Genomic DNA, 26,743 nt, shown 5'->3' on the forward strand with positions numbered 1-26,743 from the left:
ACTTGCCATTTGGGCTGGAGGGCTGGCCAGTGATTCCCTGGGGCCCTCCTGACTCTGTCCCCATTTACAGCACTGGGGCTGTGGGCATGCACCATCACAGCTGACTTGTAAGCGATATACTCACTGAGCCCTTTCCCCAGACTGATGTAGCAAGTTTTAACAATAGTAATAATGGTAACTGGATCATGGGAGATTAAAAAAAATTTTTTTTTACAATAAACACTTTTTAAATGGGGAATCAAAAACAATTTTCTTTAAAAGATTTCTTTCTTTCTTTATTGTATGTAAGTACACTGTAGCTGTCCTCAGATACTCCAGAAGAGGGCACCACGTTTCGTTACGGATGGTTGTGAGCCACCATGTGGTTGCTGGGATTTGAACTCGGGACCTTTGGAAGAGCAATAGGCACTCTTAACCACTGAGCCATCTTGCCAGCCCCCCAAAACACTTTTAATGTGATTTCTTTACTACTAGCTGATTATCTTTTGATTTCCTTTTTAGTTTAATTCATTGCTCTTGTTTTTGAATCAGGGTTTCTTATATCCTAGGCTGGCCTCTGAGTGGTCCGCCTGCCGTCACCAAACTCAGCCCAATTCCTCTATTCCTCTCTACTTATTATTCTCCCTATTACCCTTGCTGTTTGTTTGGGTTGTTTTGAGTCAGGAGCTCACTGTATAGAGGAGACTGAGCTTGAACTTGCTGTGTTCCCGCCTGGGCCTCCAGAGTGTTGGGATCATAGGCGTTCTTGCCACTAGGCCTGGCTACTCTGTAGCCTTCAAACTCATAAATTCAAGGGGCTCAATCATGTTTCCCTCTCCTGTTGCACCTTGAACTACTCAAGGTGTGTGTAATGGACACAAGCTCACTCTCTCACTTTCAGTCCCATGTCCTTCAGTTTCCATCAGACCCCTTCCTTTCTTCCATTTTATTCATTCATTAATTCATTTGTCTTTTTTTTTTTCCTTATGCAGCAGACAAATATAACAGCCACATACTATACTAGGGGCTGAGAACACAAATATAAACTAAGTTAAATTCTACAGAAAAGAGGGAAGGCAGGATTCTGTCTATTGTGAAAGGGTGGCTAGAGAGAAATCAACTACAGAGGGATGTATAATGCAGTTCCACGGGAAACTGCAGGTGGCCAAGGACACAAGGCATAGACAGGCCTGTGACAAAGAAGAAAAGCCCAGCTACCTGCCAGGTAGATCAAGAAATCCAGGGACACAGAGTCTGCCAGTGAGACCTGTGGGGCAGTAGTGAGATCCAACATGGCCACAGTAAGTGGACACGCTAACCAGGCAAACATACAGTGTTTTGCAGGGAAGCTTCGCTTCCTGCCAGACTCAGGCGCATCTGAGAGATGAGTCTGCTCGTATCCTGAACTCTGTTCTGATGCTGACTGCCCAGGGCCCGGATCCTTTCTGCAGTCATCTTGAGGTCATCCAGGCGGGTCTTGTAGTCGTTCTCTTGGCTCCTTGCCTTGGCCAGCCGGAAGCCAAGGGCTCTCATTGCCCCTGCACACGAGGAGAAAAACCAGACTGATGCAGAATGACCGTGTTAACCCGCAAAGCTGAAGACTTGACTTAGAGATTAAATGAGAAAAACGTCGGTGACAAATATTTGTGACAGTTTTTCACCCTGTCATTCAGGTTCCAGGAGAATATCATAGACAACACCTCCACCCAGGCAAGTGCTGGCTGCAGAGACCACAGGGATGACAGCCATAAAGAGTCTATGACCCAGAATCACAGGTCTTTCTAGGGCATGAATCTCCTAGCTGATAAGCAGTTGGCCTCCTCACCTTCTGAAATCTGAGCTTCTCTTAGAATGTCTCGAAGGGCCTGCTCAGCCTGCTGCATCCTGCCTTCCAGCTCCCCACTGGGGACTGTACCACCACCACCACCACCCTGAGCCTTTGAAACCAGGGCCTCCAGGCTCTGGAGCTGCTGGGTAAACTGGTCCATCTGAAAGCACACAGGAAGGGGGGGGGGGAAGACCACACAGTTCAGCTCCAGGGCTGCAGCAGGTGGAAGGGTCAATAGCTTGACATGCTTGGTTCATTGCAGTGGTTCAAATCTAGACTCTTGAGCTAGACTGGCTGAGTGAGGATTCTGGCCCTCTGCTCTAACCAATGACCTTGGCAAATCATCTTCTAATCTTAAACAGTGGCAATAAAAACATACTGTTCACATGGCTATTCTTTGTGCTGAAGGAGTTGCTATTTGTAAGTGCTAAAAACAGAGCCTGGCATCTAGACATTTCTAGAAAGGCTACTGGGGGACTAGAGATCTAGCCCAGTGTTAAAGTGCTTGCCCAGCAGACACAAGGTTCAGTTCTTAACACTACATAAAATGAAAATAAAATATATGATATTTAGCAAGATGTGTGATGGCAAACACCTGTAATTTTGGCATTGGGGGGCGGGAGGGGCAGAGGCAAGAGGATCATGGGTTCAAAGTCAGCCTCAGGTTCTATGGTGCATGTGAGGGCAGTGTGAGCTACATGAGGCCCTGTCTCAAACTAACCTTCCAAAGGCTATTAAGTAGGTTAGGGGAAAAAAAAAAAGATTGAGGGTCTGAGGAGATGGCTCAGTGGTTCAGAGCACTCATTGTTCCTAAAGAGGACCCAGGTTCAGTTCCCAGACCCACACAGTGGCTCACAACCATCTCTAACTCCAGGTCTAAAGGACCTGGTGCCTCCTTTGGATCTCTGTGGGCACCAGGCACACACGAAGTGCACAGACATATGTGCCAGCAAGACACCCACATACATTTAAAAAAATAATTAAAAACCAGATTGAGAGTGTCCTACATATGGACTTCAATTTCCCCTTATTGTCCCACCTAGAAAAGAATGATTAGTAATTAAGAACATCAAGTACACTCATCTCTTAAGTTTAAAGTTTAGTTTTACCATTTCATTTTCTGAGACAAGGTCTCACTCTGTAGCCCAGGCTGATCTGGGGCTTACTAGTTGGAACTCTGGGCAACAGTCTCAGGCACCTGCATTCTGGGGTGACACCCGAGTCACCACCATCAGCTCTGGAACTTGGTATATAAAGACATCTTATGTGTAAGTAATGGTGGGAGGGGACCCAGCTGGGAAGCAGTGCATGGTAGCCCTGTCTTAATTTGTTCTCCGTTGCTGTGGTGAACACCATGACCAAAAGCAACTCGGAGAGAAAAGCATTTATTTCAACTAACCACTTACAGCCCATAATAATAAGGGACATAAGAGCAGGCACTCCAGGCTGGAACTGAAGCAGATGGCATGGAAGAACACGGTTACCAGCTTGCTCTCTGTGCCAGCCTGCTTGCACAGTCTGCTGTCTACACAGCTCAGGACTGCCTGCTCAGGGGTTTACCCACAGTGGGCTGAGCCCTCCCACACTGGTCATTAATTAAGAAAATGTCCTACAGATTTGCCTACAGTTCAGTCCGGTGAAGGCATTTTCTCAGGTGAGGGTCTGCATTCCGAATGACTCTAGTTTGTGTCAAGTTGACAACAAAAACAAAAACAAAAACAAAACTAACCAGGACAAATGAAAGAGGACTGGATTCAGACTCTGGGGGTCATGAGCTACATTCCCAGTTCCATGGGCCAGGACACTTAGAAAGATCACAAGTACTTTCAGACATTAACCCTTAAAAATTGAATCTGGAATGCTCCCCCTCACCCCCAGATTCACTAAGCTGTCACGAGTCTAAGTGAGACTGGATCTTCCAGAGGATGCTAAAAATGGTGTAGAGGAGAAGGTAAACTTATCACAAAATTATTATACACACTATTTTAGTATACGTTAAAGTTTTTATTGTGTATGTGCGTGTGTGGGTGCACATGCATGTACGTGTGTAGATGCGCATATGTGTGTGCATGTATACATGTGGCAGGGTATACTCGTGGATGTCAGAGGACATCAGGGGGGTGGTTCACTCCTACCGCCTTTACATGGGGTCTGGGAATTGAACTCAGGGTTTTCAGGATTGCTTCTATCCACTGAACTATCATCTCTCTCTCTCTCTCTCTCTCTCTCTCTCTCTCTCTCTCCATATATATATATATATACACACATATATACATATATATATATATACACACATATATATATATATATATACATATATATACACACAGAGACACACACACATATATATACATACACACACATACACACATATATTTATCTATCTATATCTCCATATCTAAATCTATGTCAATACCCATCCCCAGGCATATCCCCAGGATATATGGAGGTTCCAGACCTGTGACAGAACCAGGGCACGGAACCACTCAGAGTCTGATTGCCTGCGGCTGGGGGCTGGAGAAGGTGGCATACCTGAATCTTCACTTGATTGTAGCAAGCAGGACAACTGGTTAGGGCTGCGTGATCACAGTTGAGGCCGCCAAAGCCTGGCTTGCAAACACAGCTGCCATCACCTCGACACTCTCCAGGCTCCGAGCCCATGGGGCTGCAGTTGCAAGCTAGAGATAAGAGGCAGATAAATGGTGTATTCCCACCCAACTTGACCCAGAATGGGAGGTACAGCTAGGGAAGAGAACCCTGAGGCTGTGTCAGATCCATCATCCCTTGGCTGTAGCCTTGAGCACATTCTTATTGAAGCCAGCTCAGGGAACCTCACAAGCGTGATCCATGTGTGTGCGCTCGAATGCAGAGGTGCCAGGAAACTTATCATCTTTCTCCTCTCATCATGCCAAAAGCCTACTGGGTACTTTGCTGGCACCCTGATTTTGCTTATAAGGTGCATTTTTTTTTTCGGCCTATTTTAAGCCAGCTGTAAACAGCGTCTTCTGTTTTCTAGCTGAGGAATGTAAGCTCAGAGGGTTTGCTCAGATCCTAGACCAAATGAAAGGAAGCTGCCATGAGAACTCAGAAGAGCCAGGGTTCCTTTCTTCCCACTGCAGGGAAGGTAAGGAGAGGAGGCAGTGGCCCTCCTGTGTGCCAGGTTCTGTTCCGGAGACAAGGATGTACCAGTGGGAGAGATGCCACGCTGCTCTCGGAGCTGAGTACTCTGCCGTTACCTGCACATAGTTCCCACGCCTCTCCTTTTTAGTGTATGAACTCCGCAGGAGCTAAGACTTAGTCAGCACCGCTACTTTAGTCCTGAGGCGCCAACTGCAGGCAACGGCAGCTGCTCATAGCAGAGTAAAGGACCTTGTCTAATTTTAATGAAATCTAAACAACGAAAGAGTTTTCATTTATGTACTATGTGTTTGTTTACTTTAATAAAAAAAAAAAGGTTTCGCTCAGTTGCTCAGGCTAGCCTCTAACTCAGGATTATCCTGCCTTAGCCTCAGGAGTGCTGGGATTGCAGGCATGAACCACCCCACCTGGTCACAGGGGACCTCGAAGCATCTCTAGGTAGACATTCTGGTGTCAGGACCTGATAGCAGCCACACACCAGAGTCATCTGGGGCCTCAGTGTGTCCCTGTTTAGGGGCTGACGGTAGCCCTGCACTCTCAGGCTGAGCTGAGGGGACACACCTGCACACTTGGGCTCTGATCTGAGCCCTTAGCAGCCCCCCTACGAAAGCCTCTTTGAAGCCGAATCTCCTCGGGAGAACCTTCTGTGGTTACCTTCGTAATCACACTGACATCCTGAGAGGGTCTCTTCAACGGCTTTACAACCAGACTCCTCCCCTCCTGGGTTTGTTCCGGCTCAGTGGTGAGTCATTTATTGCTCTCTGGTGACAGGTCTGGCAGCTTCCTTTCTGCCTACCTGCCTTGGGGTTGGGCAGGATGTGCCCCCACTTATCTGCTCTTTCACTCAGGAATGTAAACCTGACTTTTTTTTTTTTTTTTTTTTTTTTTACTTTTCCCACCCAGGTTTAACCATTTGAGAGTTTCTAATGCTGCTTTCAGAAGCTGGTGCAGGGGAGGCTGGTCTTATGTGACATGCGAATGAATAGTGCAGATTGTTCAGGAGCCGGTCTGGTCATGGAACTAGTTGCCTCGTGATATTAGCCGTCCTTGCCTTTGCTTCCATGTATAGATTAAAGCAAGCTCATATGTCCTTACATATGTGCATGTGTACACACACACACACGCATGCACACACATACATATACAGAGATGAAAAGATAGGGGTGCATAATTTGTCTAAGGGTATAGTACTACCTCGACACTTGTCTGCTGGGTTGGGAGCCAATGGGTCTCCAAAGTAACCTGCTTTGCACTGGTCACAGTAGACACCGGCCGTGTTGTAGATACATTTCAAGCATCTGCCTGTCAACTGGTCACAGTTCCCAGAGGCATTGGGGTCCACGTTGTTGTTGCATTGGCAGCGTTGACAAGGCCTCACTGGGCCACGTTCCCCAAAGGGATCCCCAAAGAAGCCATCAGCACAGAGCTCACAGCGGGCACCTGGGAAGGAAGAAAGGAACATGGGGTCAGCCCACACCAGATCGTTCCCCACGGGCAGCAGGACCAGAAAGAGGCCTAAGGCACTTGGTAGAAGAAGCAGGCAGATAGATGCACAGTGGAAGTTTGAATGAAAATAACCCATAGGCTCATGGGGAGTGGTGATATTAGGAGGTGTGGCCTTGTTGGAGTGGGTGTGGCTTTGTTGGAGGAAGTGTGTCACTGTGGGTGGGCTTTGAGGTTTCAGATGCTCAAACCAAGCTCAATGTGTCACTGTCTCTTCCTGCAGCCTACAGATCCAGATGTAGGACTCTCAGCTACCTCTCCAGCACCATGTCTGCCTGGATGCTGCCGTGCTTTCTGTCTTGATGATAATGGACTAAACCTCTGAAACTGTAAGCCAGCTCCAATTAAATGTTTTCCTTTATAAGAGTTGCTGTGGTCATGGTGTCTCTTCACAGCAATGAAACCCTAACTAAAACTTGCATCAATCCCAGGCTCCTGGGACAGTACCCTAAGGAACAGATGAACATGGCAGGGGTAGAGACTGCCACTTTATGGTCATGGTCACCACAGGTTGACTTCATTAAGTGCCACAAAGAGGCTTAATTAGCTTGTGGGTAGAAGCCGGCAGAAATACAGAGGTAGTGGCATTTCAATGACACCAAGGCTGCTGCAGAGTGCTTAGTTTTTTTAGATTGAAGACATAACTGTTTTCCTTCTTTTTTTTTTAATTTTTTTTATTAGGTATTTTCCTCATTTACATTTTCAATGCTATCCCAAAGGTCCCCCATATCCACCCCCCCCAATCCCCTACCCACCCACTCCCCCTTTTTGGCCCTGGCATTCCCCTGTACTGGGGCATCTAAAGTTGGCAAGTCCAATGGGCCTCTCTTTGCAGTGATGGCCGACTAGGCCATCTTTTGATGCATATGCAGCTAGAGACAAGAGCTCCGGGGTACTGGTTAGTTCATAATGTTGTTCCACCTATAGGGTTGCAGTTCCCTTTAGCTCCTTGGGTAATATATCTAGCTCCTGCATTGGAGGCCGTGTGACCCATCCAATAGCCGGCATAGTCTCACAAGAGAGAGCTATATCTGGGTCCTTTCAGCAAAATTTTGCTAGTGTGTACAATGGTGTCAGTGTTTGGAAGCTGATTATGGGATGGATCCCTGCATATGGCAATCACTAGATGGTCCTGTTTTCCTTCTTACCCTAGGTTACTTGAACATAACTAGATCTAGGAATGTTCTCTGAGGGTAGATTACTGGCCCAGCATGCACAAAACTCTGGGTTTGATCTCCCAGGATTGCCCAAAAGCAGATACAGTGGCAAGCACCTATACTCCCAGCATTTGGGAGGTAGAGGCAAGAGATCAAGAGCTCAAAGTCAGGGCTGGAGAGTGGCTCAGTGGTTAACAGCACTTTCGGCTCTCATAGAGGACCTAACTTTGGTTCCTAGCATCCACATGAGATTGTCACAACTACTTATGACTAGCTTCAGGGCATCCTATGACCTCTGTTAACCTCGTGGGCACCTGCACACATGTGCACAGACCACCCCCATACACATAATTAAAAACAAATAAATATTTTTCTTCAAAAGGCATTTAAGGTCATTCTCACATACTAAGTTCAAGGCCAGCGTGGGCTACAGCAGCTCCTGGAGGGACAGGGGGAACTTTGACCATGTACTTGGTCTGAAGCTTTCATTCCCTAAAGAAATGCACACGACTGTCAACAAGCCAGCACTATGCTTTTTCCTCCATAACCGCACCAGCCCCTGGTCAACCCCAGTCATAGCTCAGACACCACATACACCTATCTCTAGAATGTGCACATTTATATTAACCTGAAGCAACTATAACTCCCCAGAAATTCTCCTGAATGGGAGCTATTTGCACATGTGCACAGCATCAGGACAAGAAGCTAAGGGAAGAGCAGGGTGTTGGCCCTACCTGTGACCCCAGGGGGACAGTTGTTACACACCACCTCCTCTGTCTCAGGCATCACTGAACAGCTGAACCCATTGTGACAGGGACATGGCTTGCAGCTGCGGGGGTCATGTGGGTCATTGTAGAAACCGATGGGACAGTCAGCACACTCAATGTCAGGATTCTCGTCCCCCGAGTAGCAATCTCCTGGAGTGTAGAAGAAAGAAATGACTGCTGATACATAGTTCTGTCAGTGTAGATGGAATGTGGGGATCAGTCTACAGAGGCCCCAGCCTTCCCAGAGCCTCCCTCAGCATCTGAACGCTGACAGACATTCATCCTCACCCTTGAACCAGACAGAAACACGGCCACCACCTTGGATCTCAGCCTTACGCGTCACATTCAGTTAGACACACACATCCTCACTGGCCGTAGAATAGCACTGTTCCCCTATCCTTCATGGTCACACCGTTTGGTCACCACCTTCATTTAGAGCCTGCATTGCCTTTGATCTCCCCACACAATTCCTGCAACCCAACACCAATCCCCCCACCTTGTACGGAGCATGACAAGTCATTTCCTGTAACCTGGCACCTTTCACTTACAATCCTATGTCATTTCCATAATGAAAAGAGGTCAAGTGTACTGTCACCACGTCTGGCTCCCTCGACCTTGGTCCCACGCTCCCCATTCTTTCTCCATCCCCTAAGCGAATTCAGGTATGATATTTCCTCCTCAGCCCTTGCTTCTCCGGGAGCCCCACTCCTCCGCCTCTACCTGGGGACAACTGGTCCAGGTGTCACTTCACTCACCCGTGTCTGGATCACAGGCCCCTCCCCCTTGGCAGTTACAGGGAACACAGGCGCCAAAAGGCCCCAATCTTGCCGAATCTCTTTTGTAACCAGAAGCACATTCCTGGCAGAATTGTCCCTTGTACCCAGCAGGGCATACACAACGTTCAACCCAAGGGGCTGGGGCTCCAGAGACAGGGCGGGCTGAAACCAGGGTCACGTTATCAATGTACCCTGTACCTGCAATAGAAAGAAGACATTGGAAGAGGCAAGGTCTAAAAACCACAATAGAGAGTGGCGGCTTCTTCAGGCCTGTAGTCCCAGGACATGGGGAAGCAGAGGCAGGAGAATCTTTGCCAACTCAAGGCCAGCTGGTTTACCATTACCAGTTCTAGAGCACCCAGGACTTTATTTTCTATGCCCGGGTGCTGACCACACATCGTGGTACATGGACAGCTATAGCACTCGGTGTCAGTACTCTGGAACGGGGGAAATTAAGGTCTAAATTGTGGCTGAACCCGTATTAGCTGTGTGGATTGGGCAAATTCCTTGATCTCTGCAGACTTCGTGTTCTCAGTTTACAGGAGAGATGTAGAGTATTGTCTAGCCCTCTGGTTTGTTGTGAGAATTACACAAGACACTACCTGGCATGACGTACCTGGGAAATGGTAACAGTTTAGCAAACTGCTGGCTGCCACCCTCCCTGCTCCCTCTGTATCTGTGGCACTGGGGACATGGACATGGAAGGCCAGCCACACTTCTTTGGTCAGTGTTTAGAAGTGTGAAGCACCCTCCCCTTTAAATAATTGTAGGTAGGATTAGAAGGCCCAACACAGGAAGTCCAAAGATGGGAATTAACAGAGCAGATGCCCATTAGCTGTGGACTGTCCCCTCCACATAACCGAACTGAAGAAGGGACTCTTAGCAAAGAAGTATCTAGCTGATACAAAGAGATCTAGCTGATCTCTTGCTAGAGAAACATTCCTGGTAGGAAAAAAGAATATAAAACACAGACTCGGGATTTCTGAGAGAAAACCATCAGGTTAGTTTATCTTCCTGACCAGGGTCTGCTGTCACCCGTAGAACTCCAAAACAGATGAAGCTAAAACCAGGGATGGGGTCTTTTGCTCTTTCCTGGTCACTTACTATATTCTCCGTACGTAGCTCGGATCAGGAGGGCTGTGAGGTTCCGCAGTAACCTTCGATATTCGAAATAACTCAGCTGGGGACTCCAGTGACTGCTTGGATGTTCATTCAGTCTGCATAATTGAACATTTTCCAATGTTTACAAATTCAAGTCATGCCACATGATACCTGATACAAGTTATGTCCGAGAAGGTGAGAACAGTTGAGCGTTGGCTTCGAGTTTTCTAGGAGACAGAAGCTTGGAGTTTTCTCTCTCCACAGGAAGGGAGAATCCCACAGGAAGCAGTAGAGGGTGTGTCCGTGTATATATTTCCAGGGATCACTGCAAAAGCTGGTCCCGAGCCCTCAGACACATGCAATACTCTTAGCCATTGCATAACCCAATACTTGACACATTTCAGCTCCCCAGGTTCTGGCCCTGGAAAGTTACTGTTTATTCTAAGCTTTGTTCTTAAGGGATGTACTTGTGACCTGGGCATGTTTCATTGACTCCTTCCATCTGTCCATACCCTTGCCCTCCCTGGAATCCTTTTGTAAGTGCAGGGGATCAAACCCAGGCCTCACACACACCAGGCAAGTGCCCACCACGGGCTGAAGCTGCCATCAGAATGAAGCCCGTGGTGCCTGTACCAGTTGTCTCTGTGCTAGCCTTCAGGTTTCTGTTCCTGGGATACTGACCGTAAGAAAGACCCTTTCAATTCGTTCTCTGACTGGCTGATTAAACAAAGCGTGGTTGTGGGGCTGGGGATACAAGTCAGCAAGCGGTAAAGACATATACACAGCCCTGCATGTTTAATCCCAGCACTGCGATGAATGAATAAATTAGTGAAAGAAACTTTTAAAAAAATCAAAGTTGACTGTGTCCTTGGCCTGGGCAAGAAATTATGGGATTGGGGGAAAATAAAACTAGGCAGAGATGATTAAGATTCAGCCGTTGGAGTTGGAATAATTTAATCCAGTTTGGGCCGTTGGCAATTCACAAACAGAACACCGTGGGAACGAACGCATGATGTCTGTAACTTTGCCTGGGGCTCAGAGAAAGAAAGCATGTAAGCGGAACCCCAAAGAATAAGCTCACTGAGCCGAGGATGTGAGACTCCAGGCAGGAAGGGGGCACACGTCATCAGAGTAAGTAGCACTCAGGTAATTAAGCACTGAGTTCATGTGGGTGCTCGCTCTAAGTCTGCCTCTCTCTGCTCCTATTGGCCCCCTCACTCCTTCACTGCACACTCACTCACACACACAAGTGTGCATACATTTGTGTGTGTGTGAGTGTGTCTGTATAGGTATATGATATGTATGCACAGACACACTCATACACACACAAATGTACATATACATCACACACCTACACAGACTCACACACATACACAAAGGAGGTTTCTTTGTGTGTGTGTGTGTGTGTGTGTGTGTATGTATGTATGTAACTATGTTGGGCATTTAGAGGGCAAAAGCAGGCAGATCTCTGAGCTCCAGGACATCCACATGCAAGTGATACCATATATGTATATAATTTGGGCTGGAGAGATGATGGCTCAGTATATACCACTCTTGCATACGACTAGAGTTCAGTTCCTACCACATACATCAGGTAGCTCACAACTGCCTTAACTCCAACTTCAGGGGTTCCAACATCCTCTTTTAGACTCACATGTACATACCCCCTGACACATACACACACATATAAATTTAATTTTTAAAAAATCATTATTATGTGCATATATGCATGGCAGAGTGTCTCATGTCACAGTACACATGCAGAGACCAGAAGACAACTTTATGATCTCTTTTCACCTTCTTGCAGGTTCCAGAAATCAAACTTGAGTTACCAGATCTGAGCAGCAAGTCCTTTTATCAGCTGAACCATCTCACCAACCCATGACACTTTTCTTTTTTTCTTGAGACAAAGTCTCACTATGTACCCCTTGGCTGTCCTGGAACTCATTATGTAGACTAGGCTGGCCTCGAAGTCAGAGATCTGCCTGCCTCTACCTCCCAAGTGCTGGGATTGAAGGCATGCGCCACTATGCCCGGTGACAGCCTCTCAGTGGCTTTCCATCATCTGGTCAGCACAGACAAGATGTAAGCACCTGGCATGACACAAAAGATACAGCCTGGTAAGTCCTTTCTAGATGTATAAATCTTATTTATCCATCTCCCTTATCCATGCTATGTTCCAGTTACAAAGATATTATCCATGGGGCTCAGGAGATGGCTCAGTACTGGTGGTGGTGGCACACACCTTTAATCCCAGCACTTGGGAGGCAGAGGCAGGCGAATTTCTGAGTTTGAGGTCATTCTGGTCTACAGAGTGAGTTCCAGGACATCCAGGGCTACACAGAGAAACCCTGTCTCTAAAACAAACAAACAAACAAAAAAACAAAAAAACCAAAATAAAATAAAATATACTGTGGTTCCCAGCACCCACATGGTAGTTCACAACAACCATCCACCATCAGTTCCAAGGGAACATCCTCCCGGATATTCACACATAGAGGTTGTCTTCCTCTAATGTTTCTTTCTGGAATAGCCTTCTGTATCTTTCCATTCTCAGCCCACACACTTGATGCCTTCATGAAGCTCCAGGCAGAATTAAGCTCATTTCAAAGCAAACGTTTACCAGAACCGAGGCAGCTACTGGACTGTATTGTGTCTGCTTTTAGGTGTGTTATAGATCTCACCAGATCACAAGCTCTTGGAGGACCAAGATCCTATTCCATCTTTCTTAGCCTCTAACAGTACAAAGCACCAACCGAGTGGGCACAGCTTCCCTCCACTGCCTCTCTGAACCCATCAGTCCAAAGCCACTTTCTATCGGATGGATCCCGGCTCTGCAATGTCACCTGCAGCAGTTCCTCTGAGCTCAGTCCTCCCCACACTCCTCACCCCACTTCTTGTTCCATTGGAATTCAACTACTAGTGATTCCAAGTACATTTCCTCTGCCTGCTGACCCTCTTCCTTCCCATCAAGACTGCCTTCCACACTTACCTCACCTTCTCGGGACAAGTATCTCTGTTACCAGTGCAGCTGTACCTCTTATGTGTCTTCAGAATACCTGTGTCTGCCCTGTTATCTCAGTCACCCAACTGGCTGTACATGATTCTCTCCCCATGCCTGTGAACCTGTCAGCTACCAGAGGGAAGGAACAGTGTCCTGTTTCTGCATGTAACACCGTGCCTAGTAACCCACATGGCTCAGAAAAGCCTACTGGCTGGATGTGTGATGGGACGCATGTGTGAACAAACAACATGGCTCTAGCTGGTTGGTGTGCTTGTGGCCTCTTTTTACCTGAATGTGTAAGTCTTTGTGATCCCACAGGGAAGTGTCTTGCCTGGAGCCATCAGAGGAGCTCTGATCTGTAGACCAGCACCTTCCAGGATCACATCGTAGGCAGACGGCTGTCTACCTCCTCTGTCCACGCGGTAGTCAAAAGACAGGCTCTGCCCGTAACTCACTTGCTGGTTACCGAGGAATTTGGCTGTGAAATGGATTTTTGAAAAGATCAGTGGTACTGCTGAGAAGACAAATGCATGACCAAATTAAATTAATATTGTCAGTTTCTACTGGAGTCTTGTGTGACCCACCCATCCTTCTATCCCAAGCTACCCTGACGGAAGGGTCAATCATGTCATGGGATGTGAGTGTGATATTTTGGCTGTGTAAGTAGCTCCAAAGATAATTCTACTTATCAGATAGCTCATGACATGACTATTATAGACAGCCTGATGGACAAAGATCCAAGGCAAAACAGCTGGGGTGCCACTCGTTATATATAAGTGTCTTTCATTTTAGCGAACCCTTAGCAGATATTATATTTGTGTGTGTACTTCCGTGTGTAACAGATGAGCATGAATGTGTGTGCAGGGATGTGAACAAGCATGTGGAGGCTGGATATCATGTTGAGTGTCCTCCTCAATCACTTGACACCTTTTTTTTTTAAACAGTCTCTCACTGAACCTGGAACCCACTGATTAGGCAAGTGTCTCTGGTTAGCAAGCCCCAGGGATTCTCATGTCTCTACTGTTGTAGGGCTGGGGTTACAGGCATGTGCCACAATCACCAGCTTTTCCTGTGAGTTCTTAGCATTCAAACGCAGGTCGTCATGCTTGTACCACACATTCTTTACCGGCTAAGCCATCTCCCCAGCTCTGCCCATGTCTGATGACAATAATTCTTGACTATTGGCATGCCCTCTCTCATTTAATAGTTGAGAGGACTAAAGTTCAGAGATGTTAAAAAGAACCACTTGCTTGGGAAGTGCTCATTAGCTAAGGTTATGAACTAGGATTCAAATTCCAGCCAGACCTTTGCCACTCAGATCACTAACAATAGTTTTAAAGTTTTTAAAAATATTTATTTATTTATTTATTTATTATATGTAAGAACACTGTAACCTGTCTTCAGACACTCCAGAAGAGGGCATCAGATTTCGTTTTGGATGGTTGTGAGCCACCATGTGGTTGCTGGGATTTGAACTCAGGACCTTTGGAAGAGCAGTCGGCGCTCTTAACCGCTGAGCCATCTCACCAGCCCAGTTTTAAAGTTTTAACACGTGCTTTGGGGCTGGAGAGATGGATCAGCAGTTAAAGAGTTCTTCCTGCTTTTCCAGGGGACCTGAGTTCAGTTTCCTAGCACACATATTGTGCGGCTCACAGCCTCCTATAGCTACGGCTCCAGGGGACCCAACACCCTCTTCTGGCCTCTGAGGGACCCTGCACACATGTGTGCATTCCTATGTGCAGACATACATACACATTAACTAAATGTTTTAGCTTTTCAAAAAGACATGCTTTGTGTCTGCTTCTTAATTGACCCATTAAGTTTGGTTTCATGCTCCGATGGGAATCTAGTAACTGCTCATTTGGCTAATCGGTGGGTATGGAGGGAATCCCAGCAGAGCTGAGCTCTAGGATGCCTGGATGGCTCTACAGTGTCATGGAATATTGCCTTATCAGACTGGGCCTAAGCTCCGGGTGTCTACTGGAGCTGCTGCAGCCCCAGTGACAGGGACGGGTCGCACATCACGTCTTTCAACTTAGTTTTTCTCTCCTGACTCTGCAGTCCTACCACCAATTGGCTTCTGCAGAAATCACCCCTCACATACCAGGGGCCACGAAATAGACGGGGTCTGATCTTCGGGCAGAACTAAACACGTCCCGATGGCGCTGTGACCAGTGGAGTTTTGCAGGTGCCCCGTTTCTCTGAACCGCCTTCCAACCATCCACATCTGCAAGACAAGACACTGCTATGAGACTGATCCCATTGTCCCTTGAATTAGGCATGGCAAGGCTCACTGATCAAAAAGCCCCAGGAGTAGAAAGGGGTTTGCTCAGCATTTTAGCTTTCTTTTAGAGTTTTCAGAATTCCCCAGTCACTCCTATCCACCAGGCCCTGGCCTCAGCAGCTTTGCCTTTTTAAATATATATCTATATCTATATAATATTTCATGTGTATGTGTGTGCACATGCCACAGTATGTGTGTGTATATATGTGTGTGCATGCCATAGTGTGTGTGTGTGTGTGTGTGTGTGTGTGTGTGTGTGTGAAGGTTAGAGGACAACTTGTCCCAGTCAGATCTCTTCTACCACTATGAGGATCCTAGGAGTAGAACTCGAGTCCTCAGACTTGGTGGCAAGTGCACTTAGCCCCAGCCCTCTTGATGGCCCTTTCTTTGTCTTATCTCTATCTGGCTCTTATCTTTGGACTCCTGTGATTCTATGCTTGCTCTCACCTGCCTATAATTTGTGGTTTTTACGGTGCTCAACAAAACAAGATCGGGCCTTAATGGAGTGAGGCAAAAATTCAATCTAGCTAAAAATAATATCAATTTCCAATATTTTTGTTGTGTTCTGAAGCAAGCTAAAGATATATATTAACTCAATTCGATAGGGTGTTATTAGTGAGTGTGGATTCTGAGATGTTCTCATAAACCCCTCTTCCACATGAGTGATTCTTTGAGGTTTTAAAATAGATATGGGTGGGAAGTAGAGGGATGTTAATAGCTTGTCTCCCTTTTAGTTATTTTTAAGTTATTTATATGTTGTTCCACTGTAATTTTTTTAAAGATATATGTTTTGTCTTATCCCGACAATATAATGTACATTAAAAAGAATAATACAAGAGGGCTAGAGATGTAGCTCAGTTAGGAAGGTGTCTGCCTAGCATACCCAGGGTCCTGGGTTCGATCCCTGGCACAGAATTGAACTGCATGTGATGGGACAGCTTTGTAATCCCAGGACCTGGGAAGTGGAGAACCATGACTTGAGAAGCCATCCTATGACTAGGGAAGCCACTGTCCTAGACACAAGTCACAGATCTTTGTACAATGCTAAATTAAAAAAAAAAAAGAAGACAAAACAAAAAAACCCCAGCAAAACCCTTTGTAGAGATACTTTACCCTGACTGAAAGTTGAAGTGATTTTGTGGACACTGAAGTCGGCAGAGGCGTGGCAGCTGGCTGAATGCCCATAGCAGAAACACTGGGTACAGCCCTCAGGGTTTGCCCGGTCCAGATGATAGTAGCCTGGTCGGCACCTGCAGCAGAATCATAGAAGTCAGGGCAACACTGTTATTTCTTATTTCACAGGGAATGCCATGGCTGACCCAGCCTCTTCTACTCTCTCTCTCACTCGGCACCATTAATTTCTAGAAAGAAGAAAACGGCAAGGTTTACATACAACCTCTGACCTCCACTCCAGACCACCAGAGGGGCAATCCCAGCCCCCACCCTCACCCAAACATATACACAACAAATGAGCGTGTCCACTGTCTGTGCCTTCACTAGAACCTTGGTAGTCTGGAAACTTGACTACTGACCCATCTTTGACGACTGGATGGAGGGGGAGGTAGGGTAGGGAGGAATGCGACAGGATTATGCAGAGCTGACCTGCCTTGGAGCGAGTGTTTAATGGAGGGGAAGTGGGAACCAGAAAGAGAAGGCGCTTACCTCAGTACCTATTCAACTGTCCCAATCCCCAAGAGCTTGGGGTACTTACCAGCACCATGTTCGTCATACCTAGACATGGCCCACAGAGGAAAGACCCAGTAACAAAGATAAAAGAAACCTAGAGACTCCCCAGAGCAGCCAACTGCAGGCTGGCATTCCACTCCTGCTCCCAGACCAAGCCCTCGGGCAGCTTCTCTTTGGACAACTGCCAAGCAAGGCTGAGCTCTGAGGCTTCAGGAAAGAAGGCTCCGGTTTTCTCCACACAAGACAGGAACAGCCCCATAGGCACCTTATGTCTACACCTTCATTCAATTCCCCCCTGAAGATAGAGAGTTGCTGAGACTGGAATTATTTCTGACGTTCTTGGTGGAGGAGGATAAAAGGGCCGAGGCGGGATTCAAACCCACGGAGAGGGAAGGATGAAGGAGGGAACAGAGCCATGGGATGACCAATGATGAAGAAAACCAAGGATGATTGGCATGCCACCCAGCGATGGTCACTCCCACTGACCACTGATGTCACTGGGATAGAATATTGTTAGCAGAGGCCCACTAATTGTGGCGATGGCAACTGTTACTTTATGTAGCTGCCTACTTTGTTGCATATTCTAGAATTTAAAAGGCTTCCAAAGACAGGTTTAGTGGCCCATGTCTGTAATCCCAGTACTTGGGAAATAGAGGCAGGAGGATCAGATGTTCAAGGTCAGCCTCTGCTATTGTAGCAAGTTCTAAACCCTGTCTTAAAACAGTAATAAATAAATAAGGCTTTCCAGTAGGAAGTAGTATAATCCTAGCATTTGGGAGGATGAGGCAGGAGGATTGCTATGACTTCAAGGCTAGCCTGGCTACATAATGAGTTCCAGGCCCAGCCTCTGTTACAGAGTAAAACTCTGTCTCAACATGCATACCGTGTGTGTGTGTGTGTGTGTGTGTGTGTGTGTGTGTGTGTGTCTGAGTTTCAGGCAGTTGTGGGCCACTGGACACGGATGCAGGGATCCCAGATAGGATCCTTTGAAAGAGCAGCAAGTACTCTCAACAACACCCTGAGACCACAGGCTCGGAATGCACGGGCAGCGCCTTCACCCAGGCAGATGTGTTTGGCAGGGTGCCAGGAAAATGCTTGCTTTCTTTGAGCTCTGAGGTCACCCTCATGATGGCTCCTCCACTCACAGCCATCTTGGGGGAGAGGAAAGTTTAGTCAGAACACAGATTGGACTCAAGGGATGTCCTGAGGCAGCAACTAAGGGCCAATGGCTCCTCACTGCTCCACCTGCCCCAACATGGCTCAGGCCCAAAGGGCTCTGACGTGCTGCCCCAGTTCATGTGTGTACGTGTAAGTACCATCCCCTTCCTGGGGCGGTTCCTTTTCGGTACACAATGGTTATGTATGGCCATAGACTGCCATGGTCGCTGTAGGGAGGATTTTCCTCAACGTGTTTAATTAGGCCAGGCGTCTCCCAAGACCCACTTTAGTCATGTGGTCTCATTATTGCACACAGCCTTGCATCTAAGCACCTGGGAGTCCCAGGCAGCTGCCAAGGGGACTCTCTGGGGCCCTCTGTCTCTGTCACAGGAAAAACAAACAGAGGGGACCCAAGGCAGAGGATGGACCGCAATGAATGTTTTTTTTGTTGTTTGTTTGTTTGTTTGTTTGTTTTTTAAGCTCAGCCTTTGAGGACAGGGAGAAAGAAGCTCTCAACATTTGTTCAGAGCCCACTTTCCATAATTGTTCTCTGTGGATTGATTCTTAAACACCAAGTGCCAGAGCACTGTCCCTCAAGTCCTCAGGGGCACGGTTCGCACAGACCTATCACAGCGCTCTCCAGTGACGGCTGGTTTGCAGACACATCGGCCAGAATCACAGGGTCCAGAGATGCCAGCTGGGTCACAGTCACACTTGGAATCTCTGAGTGAACAAAAAGAGGAAGAAAGTTAGGAGCCGGTTTCCAGCACTTCACAGTCAGACACGCAAAAGTCAGCTGCCCGAGCGAGCGACATCCCACGGCCTCTGCTTTCTTCTGGGGACTTCTCTCAGCAATCACATCCACGCTGAACTCTTCTCGCCTTTAACGACACGTTTATTTAAGCCAGTGGGGCAGTGGCCAGTGAACCCTGGGCTACCTACCCGAAAAGAGCAGAGTGTGCCAAGTGCAGGCCAAGGCCATTACTAAACGATTTAGTCTGGTCAACTAAGCACGTTAGTCTTTTTTTAAAAATAAATACATAATTTATTTCTAAATAGTCTAACTCAATCACGTCTTTTAGGATGGCGGAATCCCCTGTGTACCTGATATTGCAGTATGTTCAGGCTCTACCATTTGGTAAGGCTCTACTGAGATATAATTCATATGTCATAGAATTCACCTGTGTATGGTGAACCGTTCACTGGTTTGTAATCAGTTCTTGGAAATCATATGACCATTATCACAAAGAACAGATCTTAGCCATTTTCAATGCTCCTAAAAGAGCCAAGCCACAACCTCTCTCAGCTCCCACCCCCAGCCAGATGTGGACATTGATGTACTTTCTGTCTCATTAGATTTGACTACTCTGGATATTTCTTATCATTGAAATCATATCACATGAGGCCATTTGTGACTGACTTATTTCACATACCATAAGTTTTCAAGGTCTGCCCATGTCATATCACGGAGTATATATCATCCTGATGGCTGAATATAATCCCACCATATGGATTTACCATAATTTGCTTATCTATTCATTAGCTGGTAGACATTTGGTGTGTTCCCAGTTCTTAGCAATGATGGGTAATGTTTGCATGAACTTCAGCACACTAGGTTTTGTGCATTTTATCCATTTTTATCTATCGTACATGTATGTCTAGGAGTGGAATTTCTGATTTTGCTGTCTTTTGTTTGCCTTGGTGGTGAGACTCTTCCTGGAGGCACCGGAGCAGTCATCTGATCCCGACACCGCCTCCCTGTCTCAGGGCTCCCTCTGGTTTCCATCACTCTTTTTGGCACACACTCACGTATCTACCTCATCAGTCTAAAACGGAAGCTGCTAGCTCTCCCCTGGTAATGAAACTCTGCTCAAAGACCTTATAGTGGAGAAAGAGTGGATGATGTTCCCCTGTGGCTGTCTTCTGACCCCGTTAAATCCTGCCCAAACCTGAAGCTTGTTGGACTCCTTCTCCTTCACAGTCCCCATCCGGTTAATGCTAGATCTAACCAGGCTCACATCCTGAATCCCTTTCCAATCTTGGTCTTCCCACTCCTCCACAGTGTATCCAAATCAACCAGCAAATGCATTCTCAGGGCTAAGAACCAGGGACTCGACAAGAAATAGGAACCATCCCTGATTCTTGGGGTTTCAAGGTGGGGAACAGCAACAGCAGTGATGTATAATGGCAGCCATGCTGGAACACCCCCATGGTGCCTCTTTCCCTTCCTCGACTTCAGGCACTGAACCCAGCCATGAACAAGACAAAGTTCTGGTGAGAGGAAAATCCAAATGCTGATAGCAAATGTGAGAGCCAAAATAAAAGTAGACTCATATATGCACAGTGGGGGAAATAAGGGGGGGCCCTGGAGGAGATGATGGGACACGTGGTGCTCCCTCGAGTGCTTCATAGCTTTGTAGGAAAAGGGATGAACACAACACATACTGCTCCTTCGAAGCAGGGGTTGTGGCTAGAGTGTGGGAACCAGGAAAACAACGAGAAAGTGATCTAAAAGGCCAGAGAAGGATAGAAGAGAGTAATCTATGCAAAGGCCCAGAAGAAAGAAAGTCTAGACAATGGCTAGGGTAGTGCCAGTAAGGCCAGGAAGATGTGCCTGTCTGGGCAAAGGACTGTAAATAGGAGTGTCAGGGAAGTGACATTATCAAGCCTAGTCTATTTTCATTTAATTTTTGTCTGGAGTATAAAGAACTCTGTAGCTACTAGGTATTATAGCTAATTAGCATATGTTTCCTTTCCATGAATCCACAGCTTAGCATCACCTAGGTTTGAAGGCTGCAATCCAATGGTCTGTATTCAGTCAGAACTAACATTTTCTACTGCTGCAAACTGCCGGTCAGGGGCATGCATTTCTGGTTATTCGTGCTGAACCCAGAATCAGACTTCAGGAACCAAACAGAACCAAGTGGACTTGTGGATAGAGATGCCCCATCTTTTTCTACTATCCATGTCCCCAAACCAGGATCCTCATGATGAAGGCCAAACCAGAGGGAGGAGAAACAGGACATTTTAAACTGACTTGTTGAAACTCCTACTTTATAACTCCAGTTCTGTGGAGACGGAGGCAGGAGAACATTTGAGGCTAGCCTGAGCTACATAACAAGGCCTTGTCTCAAAACCAAAACAATAAAGCACACAATAATACTAAACAAAAACAAAAAAAGCAAAACAAACAAACAAAAAAATCAGGGAGAAAGGAGGAGAATAGAAAGGCAGAGGGGGAAGGAGGCTTATACTGAAGTCATTCACCAAACCATACATGTTCCTAGCACACTGTTTTTCTACTACAAAAGCGAAATGATGCATAAAACATTAACAGTGTCAAACCAGGAAAGGTCTTGGGGGGACGGTCCTTGAGACAAGTGGCCCAGACAGCTGCCTAAACTCATCAACAATATTTCAATACCAGCAAACAGCCAAAAAGCCACTGGCCAGAATTCTATCTGGACTTTGCTCCTGGCTAGCATGCCAAGTTATTACTAAGTCAAGCTTGTTTTGCCTGTCATGTAGTATAACAATTGTTGGAAGGACAAGTTTTGCAAAAGAGTTTATTCAGGATGTAGCCACAGGTGGAAATGAGTTTGGAGCTATTCATGGGCTGATGTATGGGGACAGGTGGCTGGAAGTCAGTCAGCCGTCTGAACGTGTGCAGCCGCTGCCCTCAAGACCCTCACTGCAGAGGTGTTATCTATTCCTCCAAGACAGATGCTGCTCAGAAGCAACTTAGGCAAGTAACTAGGAGCAGTGAAGTCTAGAAGAGCAATAATTAAGAGCAAGCTAAACTTAGAAAATGAGTAAAAGCTGGCTAAGTCTTGAAAAGTAGTAACTAAGCAGGTTAAGTCTAGAAAAGCAACAGCTGGGGTCTTGCTAGGTCAAGAAAAGTAACGAGAGCAGGTTAAGTCTAGGGTCCATCATTACCAGAAACATTGGGCAGGCTGCTGATGTCAGCAGATGAAGCAGTTTAAGCCCAGAGGGTTTAGTTAGCTTTTCCCTTGCTCTCAAAAATTCCTCTGCCAATTTTCTTTCTGGCAAATTATTCACCACCAGACTCCCCCTGCTACCTCTAAGCTCTGTACCTCTGTGATTGCTGTGTGATAGGCAGCGTACATTGAAGGAAGACAGTCTGAGTCCTCCTTCAATAAAAGAATCTGAGGGTGGAAAGCAGGTGTTTCAAACAAAAGGAGCCAGCAATTGGGCAGAGAAAAAGTCTTCTACACAAAGTTTGCTGAGGTCCAGTGGGTCCCTGGTTGGAATGGGGGAGAAGCCTCTGTGTCCCTCTTGGTTCCCCAAGGAAAGCCAAATGCATGCATCCAGGTGCCGAATCTCTGGGTCTCCAAACGGGCTCTATCATTACCAGTAGCATTGGGCATTTGAATTTTTCATGGTTTAAGTATCTTCTTATTAAAATGAGTGTAATGATAATCCCAGTTGTATATAGTATTTGTATAATGATAAAATTAAACAGCCCCACATGAAGAAGTCACAAAAGTATATGTGGGTGTCATTATTCCCTTGGTAATAGCAATGGTGGAGTAAGGATGCTATGACAATTAATCTTGGTTGTCAACTTACACCCGGGAAGAGGGAACTACCTCCATGAGAATAGCTTGTGGGCAAGCCTATGGGGTATTTTCTTGACATGTAACTGGTATAAGAGAGCCTGGCCCACAGTAGGCAACACCATTCCTAGGCAGGTGGGTTTGGGCTGTATGAGAAAGGTAGCTGGGGCTGGAGAGATGGCTCAGAGGTTAAGAGCACTGACTGCTCTTCCAGAGGCCCTAAGTTCAATTCCCAGCAACTTCATGGTGGCTCACAACCATCTGTAATGGGATCCAATGGACTCTTCTGGTGTGTCTGAAGACAGCTACAGTATCCTCACATATATAAAATAAAATAAATAAATCTTTAAAGAAAAGAAAGGTAGCTGAACATGACATGGAAAGTAACTCAGGAGGTCGTGGTCCTCCAAGGTCTCTGCTTCATGTTCCTGTCTTCAGTTCTTCCCTCAATGACGGGCTGATGGAGATAAAACAACCCCGAGTTGTTAAACTCAGGCAGGTGCTTACAGTTGCCCCTGGTCTCGGGTGCATCCAGCATCGGTGAGCATATGGAAGCCTGGCTGACATCGGTCACATCTTTGTCCTGTCACACCTGGCTTACACCTGCATTGTCCAGAGTTGTCACATCCAGCACTGAGGGAACCTGTGGCCCACAAGGTGGGGAGAAGGAGAGAAGAAAAATAAGTATTTGTAAGGCATTGAAAAAAAAATGACCATCTGCTTATGGGAGCTCCAGACGCACTCAAGGATGTACAAATCCACTGCTTTTAACAAGGAACCCAGGCCGTTTAAATCTCTACTCGGTACGGGATATTTTGACACGTGAAGATGCCTGCTCCACAGAAAGAAGGGGGTGAATCACAGAAACATTTTTATTTACACATTTGCTCTGACTTGACATTAGGGAACACACAGTGCCTTTCTTTTTCTTTCTTTCTTATTTTTTTTTTTAAATCCCATTGATAGGGTGTGGTAACGCATGCCTATAACCCCCTGGAGGCTGCACTGGAATGACTTGAACCAGAACAAGTTCAGTTAGCCTGGTCTACACAGTGAATTCAAAACTTGTTCAAGCCTTTGAAAACTCAAGGAGAAAAACCAATGACAGCATATTAACATATTAGGATAAATTACTTTCTCCCTTGTATCCAACAACCAAAGGCCATCTTTTAGGGGCCAGTACTTGACTTGTGTGTGTGTGTTTACATGAGTGTGAACTTAGGCAAGCGTGTGGCGGGCAGAGGACCATCACCAGTTTTCCCTGCCAAGGCCGGGTCTTGAATTGGCCTGGAACTCAACAACTAGACGAGGCTGTTCAGATCCACCTGCCCCTGCCCCGCCAGCACCAGGACTACTCGTGTGAGACGACACTCCCATCTCTTTTTCACACGGCTTCTAAGGATCGAACGGAGGCATTGCCAGCAGTTCACTGACCGAGCCATCTCCCCAGCACTGATGGCATGATATATTTTTTTAAGCACGCACGAAAACCCCTTGACAAAGAATGTGTTCACTAACCAGGGGAAGCAGAAAACTTCACTTATGGAACACCTCCTGGTGGCTCGGTCACTACCTCACAGTGTCTTGTTCGTTTTTTCCAACAGCGTAACATTCACTACGTTACACTGATGGGTTTAATAATGATGTTTTCGAGATGATAGGATCTCATGTATATAAGGCTTGCTTACAATCCAGTAGGTAACCAGCGGTGACCTTGGATAGCCGATCCTCTTGCACCTCCCAAGTGTTAGGATTACCGGTGTGCTCCACCACATCTGGTTTATGCAGTGTTAGGGATTGAACCAAGGGCTCCAAGCATGCTAGGCCATCACTCTACCAACTAAGCTACAGCCTCCCCCATAATGACATTTGGTCCAGGAGTATCATGCCTTGGACAATATTAACTCCCCACTACACTCACCCGCCTCTCCTAGTTCGTCCCTTTCAGTACTCTGCTCCCCCTCCTCCCAGATAGTCCTCCTCCTGTTCTCATATTATCCCCAAGTCTATATGCATATATAACCTAGGTTCCACATATGAGAGAAAAAAATAATATTCATCTTTCTGTGTCCTCACTACGATTAATATTAGCTCCAGATCCACCCATCTTCCTGTAAATAGCCTAAGCTCACTCTTATCTGTGTTAAATAAAACTCCACTGTGTGTATACCACATTTTTCTGTTGACGGACACCCAGGCTTATCTCAAAGATTAGTTTCTGTGCATAGTATCCTACTGACTCGGTTTCCCATGGGCATGGTCTTTACTGTAAATGGGCCTCTGAGGTTGCATGTAGATGGCAGGAGAGAAAGGCTCAGGATGGGGCTGGCAAACCTTTCACTACTTCCAACACAGGCCTGCTTACCACTCCAGTCTGTGCTTCCATCTTCCCTCACCTGAACCATAAGTGCCCCTCCCGTCTCTGCCTCTGCACACTCCAGCCTCCGCCCAGAGGACGACAGAGAACATTTGCAGAAAACTACTCAGGGATTGCATATCAGATACCCTGTATATCAGGTATTTACATGACGATCCACAACAGAAGCAAAATGACAGTTATGAAGCGGTAACAAAATTATTTCATGGTTGGGGTCACCACAACATGAGGAACTAACTGTATTAAAGGGCCACAGGGTTAGAAGAAGCTGGAAGACAAGAAAACAACCCCAGCTTTGAGTTTGAAGGATCTCAACTCAAATACCAGGCTCTTCTAGCTGCGTGCCTCGGGGAAAATGGCTTACATGTGATTTCTTTTAAGTGAGAATGAAAACATTGCCTCTCGAGGCTGTTGTAAGTCTAGGAGCTAATATGTAAGAGGTGCCTAAGTCAGTGTTTCACATATAGTGGGTGCTTAAGAATGTAAGCACTACACTAATAGACTATTATAGTGTTAACAGTACTGTAGTAATTTACCCCTAAGGCATCCTTCAGGCCTTCATGGTTGGCATGGGACTGTTTGATGTCTCTAAATGTAAACATGACTAATTTAATTCACATTCTAAAACAACAGCGCTGGGATTTAAAAGCCCCTACACTGTAAGCCTGGCTCTGGTCTTTAAAGAATAGACAAAGAATAGCTTCCCTGGTTCAGTTTGTGTCTCAGGGAGTGTTCCCAGAGCTCAGGTAGATAATCTCTATGCGCATCTGAGGATGCAGAGGGTGTCAAAAGTGATTAATACTTAAAGTGAAGCCAAGGAGTTTTCCAAGAGAATCTTGTTCCTCCCTCCCTCCCCCACATCTTCCTCTATGTGTGGGCACACGAGAGTGCGTGTGTGTATGCGTGCGTGCGTGCGTGCGTGCGTGCGTGTGTGTGTGTGTGTGTGTGCATGCTGGGGATATAGGTCATAGTGCAGTACCTACTCAGCATGTGCAAGGCTCTGGATTCCAGCCTCAACATTATATGAACACACATGCATGCATATAAACTTACAGTTAAAGATGTTTTAAATAATAGCTGAACTATGCTAACCCATTGTTAGCATATTTGTGATATTGTTATATCGAATATTGATATTGAATATTGTGATATTGTTATAGATGTTTAAAAAAAAGGAATGAAGGAAGAGAACAAGCCCAGTGATACTGATGATGGCCACACACCTCAAGAACTTGGGTGTCACAGAAAGAACATACACAGTGCAGTTTGAAGTATTCGTGGAAGGCTAGCAGGACTTAAATATGTGACTAGCACTCAGCACTGTCACTGGGACCACAAAGTCATCCCCTAAAATAAACTCACTTCTGGCTGGGGAGATCTCAGGGGATAACGCACTCACATGTGGGAA

General features: G+C 46.4%; 1 protein-coding gene across 3 annotated transcripts in view; it reads right to left on the reverse strand.

Moving 5' to 3' along the window:
• The window catches only part of Lamc2 (laminin, gamma 2), a 63,692-nt gene that overhangs the window by 12,631 nt on the left and 24,318 nt on the right, over nucleotides 1-26,743 (reverse strand). For all 3 annotated transcript variants that reach the window (NM_008485.3, XM_011247927.1, XM_011247926.2), the window contains 12 exons: nucleotides 23,466-23,601; nucleotides 19,006-19,104; nucleotides 16,651-16,787; nucleotides 15,358-15,480; nucleotides 13,542-13,731; nucleotides 10,253-10,365; nucleotides 9,128-9,346; nucleotides 8,340-8,522; nucleotides 6,140-6,385; nucleotides 4,340-4,485; nucleotides 1,805-1,967; nucleotides 1,312-1,517 (listed from right to left, as the gene is read on the reverse strand). In NM_008485.3, the coding sequence (NP_032511.3) occupies nucleotides 1,312-1,517; nucleotides 1,805-1,967; nucleotides 4,340-4,485; nucleotides 6,140-6,385; nucleotides 8,340-8,522; nucleotides 9,128-9,346; nucleotides 10,253-10,365; nucleotides 13,542-13,731; nucleotides 15,358-15,480; nucleotides 16,651-16,787; nucleotides 19,006-19,104; nucleotides 23,466-23,601 (1,961 nt within the window). The remainder of the gene's footprint in view (nucleotides 1-1,311; nucleotides 1,518-1,804; nucleotides 1,968-4,339; nucleotides 4,486-6,139; nucleotides 6,386-8,339; nucleotides 8,523-9,127; nucleotides 9,347-10,252; nucleotides 10,366-13,541; nucleotides 13,732-15,357; nucleotides 15,481-16,650; nucleotides 16,788-19,005; nucleotides 19,105-23,465; nucleotides 23,602-26,743) is intronic.

Source organism: Mus musculus, chromosome 1 (genome assembly GCF_000001635.26).
Source record: "Mus musculus strain C57BL/6J chromosome 1, GRCm38.p6 C57BL/6J".
NCBI classification, from domain to species: Eukaryota; Metazoa; Chordata; class Mammalia; order Rodentia; family Muridae; genus Mus; species Mus musculus.